Consider the following 17,334-nt stretch of genomic DNA (forward strand, 5'->3'; position numbering starts at 1 on the left):
TCTACTGTAGGTAACACGCTCACTATGGATAAATACTATATTCTAATACTTACAAGTGCAATTCACATTCATATGTTAACAGAATCATCATGTTCATGTCATATTCAAATAAATAAATAAATAAATAAAACACTGAGACACTCACATCTACTTTCCCTGGACACTCTGGAAAGCGGGGGTCTCTTGGTACTTCACATTGGCTTGACGTCCCATCTCTCACTGCTGAAAAGCAACAGTGAACGGCATTTTCAAAACCTTCAATAAGGAAGCATGAATATATGTCTTGCAGACTAGACACCTTCTAGGAACAGGCCAGCGACACACCAGGATACACTCCCATTTTGAAATATCAAACTAAATCAATGTATGCCTCTTATGCATGAAATACATCTAATACACTGTATATAAATATATATGTAAGTTGCAAGCCTTTCTTCATTAGTGTATAGGCTCGCTGGTTTAGCTCACTTAAATCAGATGGCTTGAATATGAATATTTATCCTCCAGTGCAAATAACAATTCCATCAGCAATCAACCAGTGTAATAATATCTACCAGCTCATTTAGCAGCATATGGTGCATGTCAAAGCCTCTTTAAAATTATTTTTCCTAAATCAAATCATTTTCACAAAATGACTGCAGGTGTGAACTTGTTTGACCCAAAGGCTCACCCCCTCAGAATGACCGGGTTACAGCATCACGATGGTTTCTTGCCTCATCAGTGGACTTTATATGGCAAATTCACTTTCTCCATCATCATTACAGTACCATCATCACCATCTTTGAGCATATGCTGTGTGTGTGTGTGTGCACCATAAATCCCTGTGGTTTCCCCTTCGCAACATCACATCATATCTGCTCTACTGCAGTGCACACTATTCACTGGGCTCTGACAAAGCGGCACAGCCTGTCTCTCCCGCTGCTGCCAACCATCCTAGGGTTACACTAGCAAGTGCGTCTGCTCACTTAGGCTACACTCACTGCATTAATTGCTCCACTGACTTAGTTAACTGCCTCTCTGCTGCTGATGTGAGGAAAAGAAGGGGAGAGAGTGACAGAGAGAGAGAGAGAATGGGAATGATATCGTCCGAGAAGAGAAGAAAAACGGCTTCAATTGCTCATTGTTCTCAAACCCCGCCGCCTTCCCTCGTCTCTGCCTCTTTCTCTCTCTGGACCAACAAATTTGCCTTCACTCTGGGTTGCGTCTGTTTCCATTTGCCTAATGAAAAAGAGACATTTCTCCACATAAGTCTTCCCCGGGGCTTCTCCTCATCGACTGAAAACACACACTCTGAGACACACACCGCTTACAAATATGATTACAATAGCAGCCACTGTAGCAACAATTTGAAATGTGGTCACCTAACTACATAAGAACTTGACTCCTGTCCCTGCAAGACAGACCATAAAAGCCTCATCAATGCTTGAGGGGAAGAAAATTCTAATCACGTCCTCTTTCTCTCTCTTCTGTCATTCCCTCTTGCACATGCCTGACCACGAGATAAATAAACCGCCACTGAGCCGTATGATAATAAAGTCTGCAGGCAGTGTTTCAATTCATCTGTGATTAGAGAAAGGAGCAGAGTTTTCATTTTGGCGTGTGCCGTCGTCCCTGCAGATGCAGCGGGGAAAAACAAAAGGAGATGTAATGCTCATTTATTCTCTTGTAAAGAATTGGGCAATTACCCTCAAGAGAAAAAGTGAGAGAGGAGAATAAGGAGGGGGGGAAATTATCATAATGGCGTTTTTTTTGTGTGCATGTGTGTGTAGAGCTGTCTCAAGTTTAGTATTATTTAGGTTTTGATTAAAAATGTGCAAGAGCCAAGACAACAAAAAGACAACAGGGTTGGATGGAAGCAATAAAGCAATATGAGATACACAGAGATGACCACATTCATCTTCTTACTCTCCTAAAAATAAAATTTAATCTTACTCTAAATTGTTTCTGGTTTTGATTTAGGTCAAAGCTGGATGATCTGTAGATCTCAGATCTCTCATTTTTTGAATGTATGTTGTTGATAACCTATTTTTAACTTAACTGCTGCATTCGTACATAGCTTCAGTATTGTTTTATGTTGGCTGGGTGTTTTCTTGTGCAGAACTGAAACAATCACCTGTGTTATTTGACACAATGTCAGAAGTTATTTGTGTCAGAGGGAAAAATCTGCAGTGTTTTTGTGTCTCACTCTGCCTGCATGTATGTCTGCAGATCTGTTTCATATTCTGTTCTGTAGTTCTAAGTAAAAGAAGCAATTGAAGTTTCACAAGCTGACGCACGAGTCAAGCTATGTATCACTCTTCCCCCTACACCCGTTCTCTAATTCTGCATCACATGTAACACTACACATCGGTTCAACCCAGTGATTTGTGCATCTGTGTGTACTTTGTGAGCAATCTGTACTCAGACAGAGTGAGAACATATTGTCAGATCTGAATCATGTCCTTCACTCTGAATCTACCTGCAGGTAGTTGATTTGGGATAATAGAGTTAATCAGTCAACCACTTACTGTCAGCAACTTTGTCCAATAGCATCAGCCAAATAAATGCAATTAGAGGCTCAATGAAACTTTAATGTAAGTTGTGCATATACGTACATGTTTGAGACGAGTGGCTGGGATGAGATGTTTCTATGTTTCTTTACAGTGCGATGAGGCTCATAATCAGTCTACAAGAGTCATACACTCATGCCATCAATCATTTCTTCTCTCAAACTTGATGCTTTCCATATCTCACATCAAGTAATGTGAGTAAAGGCATTTTACGTGCCTGATGATGATGAATACAATGGGTACGGTACCTCTTCCTTGCACCATACTGTTTTGCAGTATCTGCTCCACCCTGATGGCCATGTTGGAGACATTCTGGGCTATAGCTTGAATCCTCTCCACCAGGCCGGCTGGTTGAAACCTGCACACACACAAAACAAAACACAAACATAGAATGATGAGCTAAAGGCACATCAAAATGAGAGGTACCTTCACACTGTTGTCACACAATGTAAACTCAATTTTAAACAAAGTGCCTTAGACAAAAAGCACACCTGGTACCTAAAACCTCCACAAGCAGCTATAAATATGTCTCACCACCCATTCTTTCTCACAAGATGGTATCACCACCTTCTCAGTCATGGGCTATTCGCTCTCCTCTTCAATTATTCCTGTCTTTTGTGTCTCATTGTTGTTTCTAGTTTTTTTCTGTCTTACTCTTTGTTCCCAATCCTCTCCCATGCCTGTCTTTCTCAGCTTTCCCTCCCTCCATCTCAACAGATGTAGAAGTGTTAGTGGGAGATGCAAATTGTTAGACACTTGGTTGGAGCGTGAAATAGAAAAAGACCAGTGCTGTTAATACGACTTCCTCTGTAGGGTGAGAGACTTCCCATTCACATAATAAGATGTGTGGGGAATGTGTGTGTGTTTGTTGTGTGAATGTGCTTGCAATGGTTTGTGTGTTCACTGTAGTTCTGCATATTTCCAAAGCATCTGACTGGATGATTGCACATCATGCAAAGCCAAGCCTGCGCAACCACACATGCTCATACTGCTGTGCCCATTATGTCCATTTAAATGACTTGATTTCAGTGTGCAGCGTGTGTTTGTGGCTTCCTGACTCTATGTATTTTCTAATCAGCAGATGGTATTAACCCTCATTAACGCCAGAGGCTTAAATGCAGCATAATAACACATCACCAGGGATGATAATCAGAATTATTGATTATGTGTGCAAGGATGAAATACAAGCCTGCTTAACTAACTAAATGCCAACAGCAGTTGCATAAAGATGAAGTAAAATACAAAAGAAGGCAGCCATAAAAGTCACAGGAAGCCTCAACACTCCATTAACAGCTTTGTAAGTGTCACTTGTAAGCATCACTAAGTGTGTTTGTGCCCTGTTTATTATGTTTACTACAACAGAGAAACTATTATCATCTAGTGCATATATATTTTAGAGGCAACAGCTGTCTCCAAAACATTGTACACATATGCAAAATTAAAAGTTATGAACCCGTTCCTGGCAAGAGTCTCCTGTACGACACCACTCCTCCACAGCCTTCACTGGGTATCGGTGGCTGCACAATCCGATTCAAGTCACAGGTGCTTGCCTGCCATGAACATGATTGGCTCAGGCCCATTCTACATCCAAGACATGGTCAAAGCATACACTCTAAGCCCATCAACTACAACTTGTTAATCCCCCACTATGAAGAGGGCACACCTACCACTCAAAAAAATCCAGATTGTTTTCTGTCCTGGCTTAACAATAGTGAAATGAGTTCCACATTGACATTAGGACAGCAGAACCACTACACATCTTCTATCGCATACCGAACCCTCCACCTGACTGCACCTAGGTCCATGAAAAGAAACCCTAACTACAAAAAACTCTTAAAATCTCATTGTTTCTAAATGTAGCACTTGAAACATTTCAGCTTGTTTGATCAATATGATATACAGTACTTGCATCATTCTTGCCATTTCGGGTTGTATCGATATGTTTGAATGCACTAATTATAAGTCAGTTTGGGTAATAGCTTTAGCCAAATAAATGTAATGTACTTTATGTTTCTGTTTTCACTGCTGTGCAACCAATTGCCCTTGGTGAATGAAGTTCTTCTCAGGTATGTTTGCCATGGCCTAGTCTGGCCAGCTAATAGCTCCATCTCCAGCTCTTTCTGGGAGACTCCAAGGGATTCCCAGGCCTAATGACATACAATATCCCTCCAGCATTTTCTGAGCCTTCTGCATGGTCTCCTCCCAATTGGATGTGCCAATGATGCCACTAGAGAGAAGCCTCCAAGATGCATTCGAATCACATGCCCAAGCTCCCTTCACTGGCCCCCCTTAGTGAAAGACGAGCAGTTCCTTCTGGATGTGTGAGCTGCTCAATCAGTCTCCAAGGGTGAACCCAGCCAGCCGGCAAAAGAAATTTATGTTGGTAGCTTGTATCCATGATCTCATTTTTGTGGCCATTACACAAACCTCATGACCATAGCTTCAGGTTGGACTGTAGTTCAACCAGTAAATGAAGAACACCTCAGCTCCTTCTTCACAACAATAGTCCGAGGCAGGATCTGCATTACCGCGGATACATCAATTAGCCTGTAAAAATCCTGAAAGAGGGAAATCTACTGTTTTCCAAGAATGTAGGATGACTTGAGACATGGAGGTGCCAAGGATCACCCCTGGCCCTGTTGCTTTGCCCTCAGCTGCTGACCATTGAATGTTTTCTATAAGTGACTTTCTATTTTGATAAATGGTAGGAACATACACTGTGTACTATATACATATAACATACTTTTGACCCTCACAGTGTGGTATCATACATGTCCATTTGTTCAGAGTTGTTCTTGCATTCTGCACCAATGTGTTGGACAAATAATTGAGAATGTTTTTATTTTTGTCATTTTGGTTATTTTGTGTGACAAATGGCATTCCTATCAACTGATAAAAGAAAATCTCCACAGTGTAAAAAATACACTTCACTTCCAAACACGCTCGGCATGACAGCGCTCAAACAGAGCTATCTGAATGAAAGCATATGACAGAACTAATTATAATTTCATTCCTCCATTCAGTGCAAGTGAAGCAAACACAGCGTACACGTTATTACTTTATATTATTTTATAATAAGACCCAGCATCATATTATCCTATAAAATTATATTAAAACATTAATATTATTACATGGAGCATTACACAAAAGCTGCAGAGGATTACAGCTGTCATTGCCCTATAAAAGTTGCAATGTATTTGGCCTGAAGGACAAAACCTTTGTGTGTTAAGCTAGGTAACCCCTGTTACTGTAAAGCTCTCTTTGGGGGTCTTGAGTATGATTGTACAAGTTGGCCTCTATAAGATTTGACCTTCTAATCTCACCTCCAATGTCTGCTACAATGCAATTTCATCCCAAGAGATGAACACACAGAGAGAGGTGAAAGGAAGAGAGTCAAAGAAGGAGAGACTGTGGTAGAAAAATGGATGAAAGTCTGAGAAGGCAGAGTATTCCACAATGAGATACAAAGAAGGCAAGAAAAAAAAAACACAACGAGAAACATACAGTCTGAAAGTTAAACCAGAATACAAGCAGGCAGAAAATTAAGTGAAGTAGATCAACCAACCACGGCAAACAGACCAAGAGTACCAGCGGGCCTTTTGTGTTAAGAAAGAGAAATGATAAAAACGAAGAGATCCTCTGCGCCTTCATGTGGGAGCCAGCAAAACAGCTTGACTAAAACATTAAACAATGATTATGATCAAAGAATACAGGGATATGCATATTTGATGGCCCACTGTTGTGTGCTGCTTGCAATGAAACTTCCTCCCTTTTGATGAACGTAGACAGACGTGGCTCTCTTTACAAATGAGGGAAACAAAACAGACACGAGGAAGAGCAAAGAGACAACAAAATGGAAGGAAAGTATCGAGGGAGAAGAACTGAAGAGGGAAATCAACTGACGGATGCCAAGCAGAAGGAAGGCACTCTGAAAAAAGAAGCGGTTGGAGAAAATCAATGATAACTAGAGGGAGAGCTTCTAAGGATACAATATGTTCTTGTGTTCTCATCTTATTTCTCTCTCCCTCAACCTAATAAGCTCATCCTCTTAAGGGAAGAAGACAGTTCTGGCAGCATCCCATCAACCAAAGTTGTCCAGGGCAAGAGATAAATGTGACAAGGTGTCAACATGTGGGTTTGTGTGTTTGACTGATGTCTGTTTGTTTTACGTGCGTCCCAACTTAATATATCCCGTCACACCTAACACTGCTTCTTCACAAATGCCAACACAAATGCATGCAAACACACACACACACACACTGTTTGTGATCTACGCACAGAGAAACTGAAATCAGAAAAAATATATGAATGAAAAATTCAGTTTGTTGGCTATACTTCCAGCAAAGCTGGAGTATGACATTGAATAGAGTGCTGTGGAGAAGGAGGCCTCCTGGGATAAAGGTTGTTACTGGCGGAGCTTAGATGGGTGCTTAAGGGAGGAGAAATAGGTAAAGCCAAGCCAGAGAAGTGATCTTCAGAGAGCGTACGCCTAAGGGGAGATTTACCAATCTCCCCTCTCATCTGCTGCACAGTAAAACGGAGTGAATCAACTGTGCATCCTTTTCCCCTCCTTCATCTCCCTCTCTCATTTTCTCAGGCTTTTTGCTGTCCCTGTCCGTCCCTTCCTCCCTCCCTTGTTATTTTCCCTCCGTTTTCTGCTCTAACGAGTGGCTGCCCCGTGGGCGAATCGCAGGCTGGGGCCTCAGACATCAAGTCCCATTCGCCACTACATGGGAGTGTGTCAGCACCAATGAAGCTCACACAGAGATGAGACTCCCACCCTGTGTGTGTGTGTGTGTGTGTGTGTGTGTGTGTGTGTGTGTGTGTGTGTGTGTGTGTCTTTCTGTGAATGCGTTCCTGACTGGCCTGGATTTGGGATATGTTTTTATAAAGCTTTCTCTTCCCATTTGCTTTTCTCGCCGCAGGCTAAAATCACACTTTACCACGTCATTCAAACCTGACTACTCACTCACACAATCTCCTACCCTGTGTGTCAGTGTGAGTGCGAGAGGAAAGAAAAAGAGTGCTGAGAAAATATATTAAAAAAGGGGGCAAGGAGGTAAAGGTAGCGAGAGTAAAGGTTATAAAGGGACAGACGGATGGAGAGCAGAAATGAGTGATGGAATGAAAATCATTGGACTAAAGAGAGACTTAGGTCATCTCTGTGTGTGTGTGCCATTAATCCTACAGGCTATGTCCTCAGCCAAAGGTCTATGCCCTGGTCTCACTCCCAGACTGGTTTTAACAAGTGTAACCTCAAATGAACTAATACATAGACACAAAAATTCAATACGCATTTACACACACAACACGGACTCACACTCATTAAACACATTTTTTTTCTCCTTTTTCAGTCGGTAGTCATCAAAGAAACCTCATCAAGACAAGAAGTGCGTGTGTGTGTCTTTGTGTGTGCTCACCACAGTTTCTTTTGTCAATATCCTTTTCATTTTGCTTCCTGAATCAAAACTTTCACTACGGCTATTATAGCGGCTGAGCTCCAAGGATGCATTCAGTCCAAGCCAAACAACACTGTACTCAGAAAAAAATGGATTTCTTTTCTTATTCTTTGCTGTGTGTTCGGGTGTTTACTTCATATTGTTCACAGAGCACAACTTTCAAGGAGAACTCATTTAAGAATTAAATAGAGAAAGGTGAACATCTTGGTGCAGAAGTTTATGTGCCGATCTCTGAGCTTGGAAGAAGTTTTCTTTTGGCTCACTGAATGATGCTTGGCCTCTATAGTGAGTTGGTGTTTAGTGTTTATAACCCAGCAAAACATTTTATGGTTTGTATCAATTTGTACAAACAGACACGCCTTGAGATGCAAGTCCTGTTTACAAGTCATTTTCAATTCCGATTTTTGAAGCCAAGACTGAAAAGTAGCAGCAGAATAATTTTTCAGTTACACAATCTAATGTTTTAAAGTGTAAAATGTCTCTTTCACATTGCATTATCTTTTGTTCTGAGACTATGAATGTTATTTTTATTAGGGTTAATGTATACACAGGGTAGTCAAACAAACAACAAACAAACAATTTGTGAAAAGGACCTTGAATTTAGAGTAACTTACTCACCATTGCAACCTCTGCTACAAATGTGGCTAGGTTCAATGTGATTGTAATGGGGCACCTAGCCAAGCTAAAGCCACTGCTGCTGGGGATTATGCCTGGGTCTCTGCAGTAATGGCTGAGTGCTTTTTTTTTCCCCCTGTGCCATTCAGGCACCATGACTAAACCTTCACATAACTACTATTTTGATAATGTGGACTATATTTTACAGCCCCAAGACTAACTCTGCTATTAAAAAGATGCAGAGCTACCCAGTGAATGTGAAAATTAAACTCTAATAGGCTAACACAAACACTGTGAATTGGCATTTTGAATAATCCAAAGGCATCCCACACAATGTGGACTCACAGTGTGGCTGGGGTTTTTGGATGATAATGTAAGAATGATCATCACCAATCATGGTTTGAAGAGACACTGCAATACGTTTATCTTTTATTTACCGGAGTCATAGGCTTAAGTCTAGTGTCTAAGGGCAGACTGTTCATTAACCATATTTAAAACAGAATAGTCACACAACATCGATTTCAGCTCTTGTGTTTGACCCTAATTACACCCTGACTATAACCGTATCCACCCGAACTACCTCCTTCGAGGCAATAACTAGAAATTGATTTCTGTTACAGTAACACATGCATGTACCGTCCTACTTAGAGTCTATGACAGTAGACAGAGTCACACCCTCAGCAGGGCACTCCCCAGCCATGGCCTATAAGTAGACTGGCTTCCCCCACATTAAACAGCCCATTACTAGACATTGATTGCAGTTAACACAAATGCCAGACCCTATTAATCGCTCCATCCTTCCGCTCTACTGCCTCTGTGCAGATCCGAACCTGAGCGCTTATCCGGGATCATTTAACAAGGTTGGAGGAAGTGAGGGGATTTCTGTCAGTGTGTATCACATCACTCCTGCTGCACTGAGTTTAGTCAGGCCGTTTGAAAATGAAAGGAGTCAGAATGAAGAGAATGTTAGATAGAAAAGACAAATTGGATGTTTTGGTACTATCGGGGCAAAGAGAAGAGCACTTTGATAAAAGCAGTAGCAGCGAGGTCATACAAGACCTGCCTGTTTGCAGCAACGATTTTCAGGTAATAGGTGGCAATTTCCACAAGCGACCGTAAGAGGGGAAGAAAATATGAGTGAAGATGAGAGTGAAATACAATAAGGCGAGGAGTAAAGAGGAGAGAAGACAGAAGTTATCCCGACAGTAGAGATAGAGAGGTAATGTATGGTATAATGACGGCGAGGAATACATCTTCAATATGATGGTGTTATTATAGTATTTCATGTCTAGCTGTCATAAAGGAGTAAGTAATCTTGCAAAGCTCTATCAGCTGCACTCGGTTAATACACACCTAAACTAACCAAAGCACTCCTGCTACTGCATTATAAAAGAGCCGATTAGCATGCATTATCTCTATGTTACCAAGACGCCATTTGTATTATTTTCCTCCATTCATGATAGGAAAGGACAATGTTCCGCTACTGAACCAATATTACACATATTGTATCAAATTATCATTGAAACTGCAGTACAGAATACTACAGTTTTGGTTCAGAAAAAGTATTTCAATTACTACTAAATATGATCCATGTTTTACATTTTTCCTGTTATAATTGCATGCTGAACAAAGATTGATCTTGAATTGTCAGCTCTGATAAAATGCATGTAAAGTGCAGTGTAAGTAAAAGAACGATTTTGTCTTTTTTCATGGTAGTTCATTCATAAAGTCTTTTACGCCTGTCTTTTGTTGTATAGCAGCAATTCTGTGGTAGGTTTACTTGTTGTGACTCTTTTGGTTTGTGGCTGTTGGGCTTTTCTCTTGGTCACCAGTGTTGATGATTTTGTGTTGGTAAATGCAGTGACTTTGTTTTGTGTTTTTTTCTTTCCACCTGATGATCATCTTATACCTACTGTAGTGGCAGCAGCATCCACTGATGGCTGCTCATCCTTCAGTGGCAGCATGTTAGCTGGCCTTTTTGTGGTAACATCTTGTTTGTTCCACATTTGACCCAAGATGACATTTTTTTGTCAGCAGCAGTCCCACTTTGTTCGCCTATCGTTTGCTTCATATTTAGGCCTGAAGAGTTGTCTTGTGTGTAGTGCTGAGAGCTCAGGTTAAAACTGTTAGGTGTGAGGCTTGTGTGCAATCTAGAGTAGTACTCGTGAACAGTCTTAGTGAGGTGTGATGGTGAAGCAACTACAGATAATGGATGGATGGATTTACTGAAGTGTATTTGTGTGACAAATGATTTAGTCATTGTTTTAACAGTAGGGGTGTTACAGCTGTATGTGTTCTAAAGATGAGAGATGTTTTAAAGGTGGAATGCTGTTCATCCCAGAAAGCTGCTTTAGGGTGCACCATAACAAACAGTAGTGTAACTTAAAGCTACATTATGTAGCTTTTCTACTATCAAATCATGTTGTGCCTGCTTTATGTTTGGCTGTCTTAGCCAACAAACAACAGACAAACAATTTGTGAAAAGGTAAAGTAACTAACTCAGCATTGCAACCTCTGCTACAAATGTGGGTAGGTTCAATGTGATTGTAAAATTAATGGTAAAACTCATACATAGCATACCTGTTGATAGCAGAGCTGAGCTCATCCAGGCGCCGTGCATCGGTGGTGGAGGTGTTGTCCAGTTTGGACAGGCTGTCCATCCTCTTCAGAATCACCTCCAGCATGTCACTGATCTTCCTCAGCACACCACGTGACTCCACGCCTCCCAGCACTGAGTGGAGTGACAGACGGAGAGACGGGAGATAAATCAAAAGCTGGACAGTGGGGCATGTAACAAACTTGTAGAACAGCATGCACATTAATTACAAAGCCTGCAGCTCTTCTGGCTCAACATACTGTAGTTGATTTTGGCTGTGTTCTTGTTTTGGACAACTTCCTCTATGCACTTCACTGCAATGCAGATCAAAAGAAAATTCCCTTCTGCTGTGTGCCAAACAAGTGTCCTTGATGAGGGACTTCACAGTCTACCTTCCCTCTATATTGCCTATAAATGTTTTATGACAAAATAAATGGACAGTTCGTCTGAAATTAAATATCTATTTAAAAACTTCCACTGCTCTCTATTGGGATTATAGAGCAATTTTTAATGTAATAATAGTTTTAGCTTATAACCCTAAATGACAAAATGGGGAGGCAATAGATAACAGCATCGTATGTATGTTCACCCGTTTACCCAGTCAAACATTGATATTTGCTCCAAAAAGAAGAAAAAGAAGAGGTCAATGGAAATGTTAGCGTGCAATCAAAATTAATTTTTTTCTTAAACAGCAACAAGTGGATGGTGTATCCCAAGAAAAGTGAGGTCACAAAGTTTGATCTTTTGATTCTGTGCTGTAGTTTTCCGATTCCACCTCACTGATCAAATTGGTTTTCAAACCAATCGTCACCATTAATTAATATTTGGGAGAGCCAACATGCAATGTTCCTTATTAATTTAGTTAAAAACAATGACTGCACCAAATGAATGAAAGTTTCAAGAACTGAAGCTTTATAACTACTAGATTCCACCAGACACGGCTGGAGCTGTTCGCAGACCATTCTTGAAAATGTTTGTAACCCCCACATGAAGTGCTGCGGTGCCTTTTAGAAGCATCCCAGAGGCGGCTCTCCGCTTTGCTGTGCCGATAATCTATTTTTGAGGGATGGCACAAGAAGCCGCGTCAAACTGCAAAGAAAAGATCGAGCTGGTTGGACGTCAGACATACTGTACAAACAGCATAGAAAATCTGATCGATTTTCAAAATAAAACACCCCGTGCAAACTTTCGATCATAAAAGCAGCCAAAGGGCAAATAATTTAACTACATAGTGCATTTACTCATGATAGAAGCACATAAACCAATATAAAATGACCAAATCTGAGCAAAGTCTGGCAGGCAAAATACACCACTTCAACAGGCCAAAACAAAAAAAGAAGAAAAAAAACCTGTTTCACAGTTCATCGTTCTTTTAATAATCTATGTTTTTTTTTTTTTATTTATCGTTTTATAGATTTTTTTTATTATTAAAAGTGAAAACAAAGGTCTTTAGGGAAATATCAGTAATGCTTCTCTTTCTCTCTGCTGTGCTATAGGAATGTGTCCCAAGAGAAAACAAGTCAGCATGTTATTAGTGGTGATGAAGAGTAAGGACCATGCCAGCATCTAAGTGGACCAAATTGACATTTGTAGGTATATGTTTACATGCTGTTTAATGTGTTAATAACCTGCAAACTGATATTAGCAGTGTACTTTTCCCCACGGAATGTTGGGTTGCGTACTCAACAGGGTGCATGTTCATGTTTGTAAATGAAAATAAGACTTTAGAAGAAGCTAATGTGTGTGGCTAGGCTGCTGTTAACTCAGTGTAACATTTTCTCTCATGTTAACGCCACTGCTTTATGCAAGATTTGATTGCTATCAAATTAAGTTCTCCATTAATTTAGACAATATTCGAAAGAAATTTATTATCTTGGGATAAACCACTTGAGATGTATCATCTCGTTTTCAAGAGGGCCCCAAAGGGGTGAAATAAATTGGCCATCACATTCTGTCGAATTAATGCAAAATTAGTGCATTTTTTCTCAAAGGAGAACACAGGACAAGCTTTACAGATCAGAAATGTGCTATAGCAGACAAAAAATACAAATTAATTTTAGTTGGACTTGAATCAGTTATTAAATCCATTTTTTAAATTAGATCATCAAACTACTATTCATTTACTCCCATGTTTGCTTTGAGTTGACATAAGGCTGTCATATGTCATTTCCTGCAGCTGCACTGAAGACAGTCCTTTATTTTTAAAATAATTATTTTCCTAAAGAAAAAGACAAACCATACCACAATAGAACTAACCTCATTAGAGCAGCTCTTCTTCACTTGAGCCTGTGTGTTATTCCTCATCCTAAAGACTAAAGGCCAACAATTTGATTATCTCAGTCTTTAACCTGTATATCTTCAGATCTCTCATTTCCTCTGCCAAACAGCAGTGCACGTCACACAGTGCTGTATTCTGATCTCTTGTCATAAACAGGCTTTTGTTGAGGTTAGACACTCTGGAGTCTGATGTCTGAATATAGGCTTACTTTTATATCCTTTGATAAACTTTGATATGAGCATGAGACTTCCACCAAGACAACGTATTATGAAAAGCCAGGAACTAATTACTTTCTTTCGTGCCTCTTTCTCAGTCTGTGGCAGTGTGATGGCCAATTTATCTTTTCCACCTAGCACAGCAGAGAGGGCTGTCTGTGGGAGAAAGGACAGATTGTGTATGTAGAGATGAATAGATCGCTGGCCATCAGAATTGAAAAGTGACCTTTAACACATAAGCACACAGATGTAGCTCCAGAGACACTGAGGGAGAGAGGTATAATATACTCTGTCTGGATAAAAGGTGTACAAGACCTCATTAGGATAATTACACCAACACAAGCAGGGTCAGAGTGTCTGCGAATCTAACTTATAATGGCCCAGAACGAGAAAGTGAAAGGCAGAAACAAAGACGGAGAGCTTTCCCATTTAGTAGAACTAATCTCTCCTATATTTTCTCTCCTCTAATCTGTCTTGTATTCACTTATTTTTTAAATCCTGAGAGAGAAAAAATCAACAGAAGAATCTTATGATATAATAACTAACCCTAACCCTGAAGATGAGGAGAACAGTAGCTCAAGAAGTGGCGAATAGCTACTTCCTTTGATCAAGAGTTTATCCTTTTTTAGCACACAAACTGTAAAAAGACACAAAGCAGATGGAGTGAGAAGTATTTGCCCTTTCTAGCAATAGATCGACAGATTTTAAAACTATTGGGGGGGTTGAGCAGTACAATATATTCAAGTACAATACAATCATATTGTTACAATCCAGTGTGCTCTGTAAAATGGTATGGCTGCTTTCTGTTGGGCATTAGGATATTAAAATGTTTTGCCATGATTAGAATAGTTTTGTTTATTTCACCTCAGAGATTTCTGTCTTTGCAATATTTTTTAAAAAAGCATCAGCTTTTGAGTGTTGAGTTTGTTGTCATGAGTATATGGTATTGAGCTTTTCAATCGCTCTAATACCAAGAAAAAAAAGTGTCCTGGATGATCAGTGGTCAGAAAGACCTTCACAAACATGAGCAGACCTTTCATATGCAGTGGCAGTAGTTTAATTAAATTTTATTATAGCGTGATGGTAGTGACACTGTTTTCTGAATACAATAGCATTTCAATAGCTCTTTAACTGATCAAGTAGCACAGTAGCATCAACAAAAGCTAATGCTACATTTTCCTGAGCATTTCCAAAGCTCAGGCGCAGCTGAAAGAGTTCTCTCAAAAACAGGCTAAGTCAAATGAGGTGTTGAAACTCAAACTAGACTATTTTATTTTAAATTCAGACGGAAGGGAAAGGTTTACACTATGCTTTGGTAATGGACATTTCAGTGTGTACACTGTAGATTTAATATCAGATTCATGTATAACCCAAAGTAGATAGGGCCTGAGGTAATATGTCCGTTATAAAATCTTCAGTAACCACATATGATGCAGTAAACAGCCTAATAAGATACAGCTTGGGACATAAGGGACACAGAGGTCAGAGTGTATTCGTCTAGCCTCCCATCAGAGGACTTGGCAGGGCCCATATTGACACTGCAAAACACCTGGATTACGCTATCCGACCACTCTGTCAAACCCCATGTCTGCTGTTTGACAGGCAATTACAGCCAATGGGCTCCAGTGCCTAACAGCTCTGGTGCAAGGTCATTGTCTGCCTCGATCTCTACCAACAGCTGAAGGAATCCTAAGTTCAGTGAGTTATCTCCTCAATGACAGATGTATTCGTCTCTGACTGGCAGTGTCATGTCCTTTGCCCGTGATGGATAGCTGTGTAAGAATGTGCCGGTGGGTCGCTCCGCTGACAACTTTGCGATTGGCTGATAATGGATAACATCCATGTTATGGGTCAAGCAAATTGAAGGAATGACCATGCTGAGGAAATGACAATTTATTATTAGGGTTACACAAATACAGCTCGTCTAATATTCATTACTTAAATTACCTTTGTACTTTGCTGTTAATAAATTACTATATGAAATGCATAAAACAAAAGAAATATTACAATTCTAAAAGTATGAGATCCAAAAAGGATATACATGGATAGATCGTTAATATGTTCCTATGGTCTAATGTATCAAATATCATTTCGAGTCAGGGGGCTAATTGTTGTATGCAAGTCTTTCTGTCTTGACAAATCTGTGTGTCAGATTTTAGTCACAGTATCTGCACTCCCATGGATGGCAAATGACCAGCTGTTATAAATGAGGTCTGCGTCTGAAAAGCTGATCCGTGTTGCGGTTTCATTGTGTGCCTTGATGAAAGACACACCGGAAATCTTTTTAATGTGTCACACTGAGGCGACAAAATGACAGATGCCAATATTTCAATAGTTTGCCTAAATTATACCATTAGGCCTATATAGAAAATGACTGCCCTTGTCTTCCCTCATGATATGAAACCTCAATCGGAGCTCAGTGGTGTAATATATTTGGGAGTGAAGGACACTGTGACCACAGACACTGTGCATAATGGACGAAGCGGAAAGAAGATAAACAGCAGCAGCATTACTGCAGAGATAGACATGGTTTGATTTGCACAACCTCAAAGTGCAGTCGAGTCAAAAACAGGACACTGAGTGTGTGTCTGTGTGTGTGTGTGTGTGTGTGTGTCACTGGTATAACAGACAAAATAGGAAAACTGGAAGAAACTTAAACAAAGAACATGGACAAGAATCAAGATTAGCAACCAATTTCCTTTTCTGTACTGAGCCTCTCTGTATTGTCTGTGAGCTCATTCTGATCACACCGATCACAGATTTTATGGAAATGAATGCCAGAGCTCTCATAAGAACCAGACTGTTGCAGGAGTTAGCCCATTGTTTGGGCATCATATTGACAAGTTCCGACTTCCCACGACAATAATAGCTCTGCCATCAGGAAAATCTTAGACTCAGCTTTAAGGGGGTGAAAAAAGTAATTTCATTGCTAATCACAGCGACTTGACTAAACACAAAAGAGCCAAATGTAAAAGGATAAAAAAAAAAAAGGGAGGCTTGGAATTAAAAAAGTTTCTGACCTGCAACGATAATTGATTCATAAATGCTGTGAACTAAGAGTCTTACAATTGATCTCTAATATTCATAACTGCACTTAAAGGTGAAACCATAATTGACAACTTTGATCCTGCAATAGACCAAAGAAGTGAAAATCAAAGTCTACTTGGTGAAAAGGCACGAAAAACAGGTTTTAAAATCTGCTTTCATTACTGTTAATGCCCGTGGATCTGACATATGTTAGAGAAACCTTCCAGAGTATGCGCCGATGGTTTTATACCTGCTTTCACCTTCTGTTACACCCAGTAAAATCCAATTCAGCCTCTATAAATATACATATTAAAGCATATTTGGAAATTTACTGGTGCAAATGCAACCATAAACATGCATGAGGGAGAAAGGTGTACTTTGTCACTCAGGCTTTATTGAAAGCAAATTTAAAGTCTGAGTTGGACCAGATTTTAACAGTAAAGGTAGCATCAAGGAGCAAAATACCAAATTTAGTTTGAGCAAACAAAGCGATCGTAAAATAGAAATTCAAAGGTATTTGAGTGAGTTGGGCCAATAATAATAGATTGTATGCATCAGTTATTTGTTGAAATTACTCATTTTGATCAATGCATGT

General features: G+C 39.9%; 1 protein-coding gene across 3 annotated transcripts in view; it reads right to left on the reverse strand.

The window, feature by feature from the left end:
- LOC104926545 (alpha-1,6-mannosylglycoprotein 6-beta-N-acetylglucosaminyltransferase B) overlaps positions 1–17,334 on the reverse strand; it is a 108,493-nt gene that overhangs the window by 58,640 nt on the left and 32,519 nt on the right. For 2 of the 3 annotated variants that reach the window (XM_010740420.3, XM_027283672.1), the window contains exons 3-5: positions 11,204–11,354; positions 2,798–2,907; positions 146–222 (exon numbers count right to left, since the gene is read on the reverse strand). In XM_010740420.3, the coding sequence (XP_010738722.2) occupies positions 146–222; positions 2,798–2,907; positions 11,204–11,354 (338 nt within the window). The remainder of the gene's footprint in view (positions 1–145; positions 223–2,797; positions 2,908–11,203; positions 11,355–17,334) is intronic. The other variant, XM_027283673.1, reaches the window with a different exon arrangement.

Source organism: Larimichthys crocea, chromosome X (genome assembly GCF_000972845.2).
Source record: "Larimichthys crocea isolate SSNF chromosome X, L_crocea_2.0, whole genome shotgun sequence".
Classification (NCBI taxonomy): Eukaryota; Metazoa; Chordata; class Actinopteri; family Sciaenidae; genus Larimichthys; species Larimichthys crocea.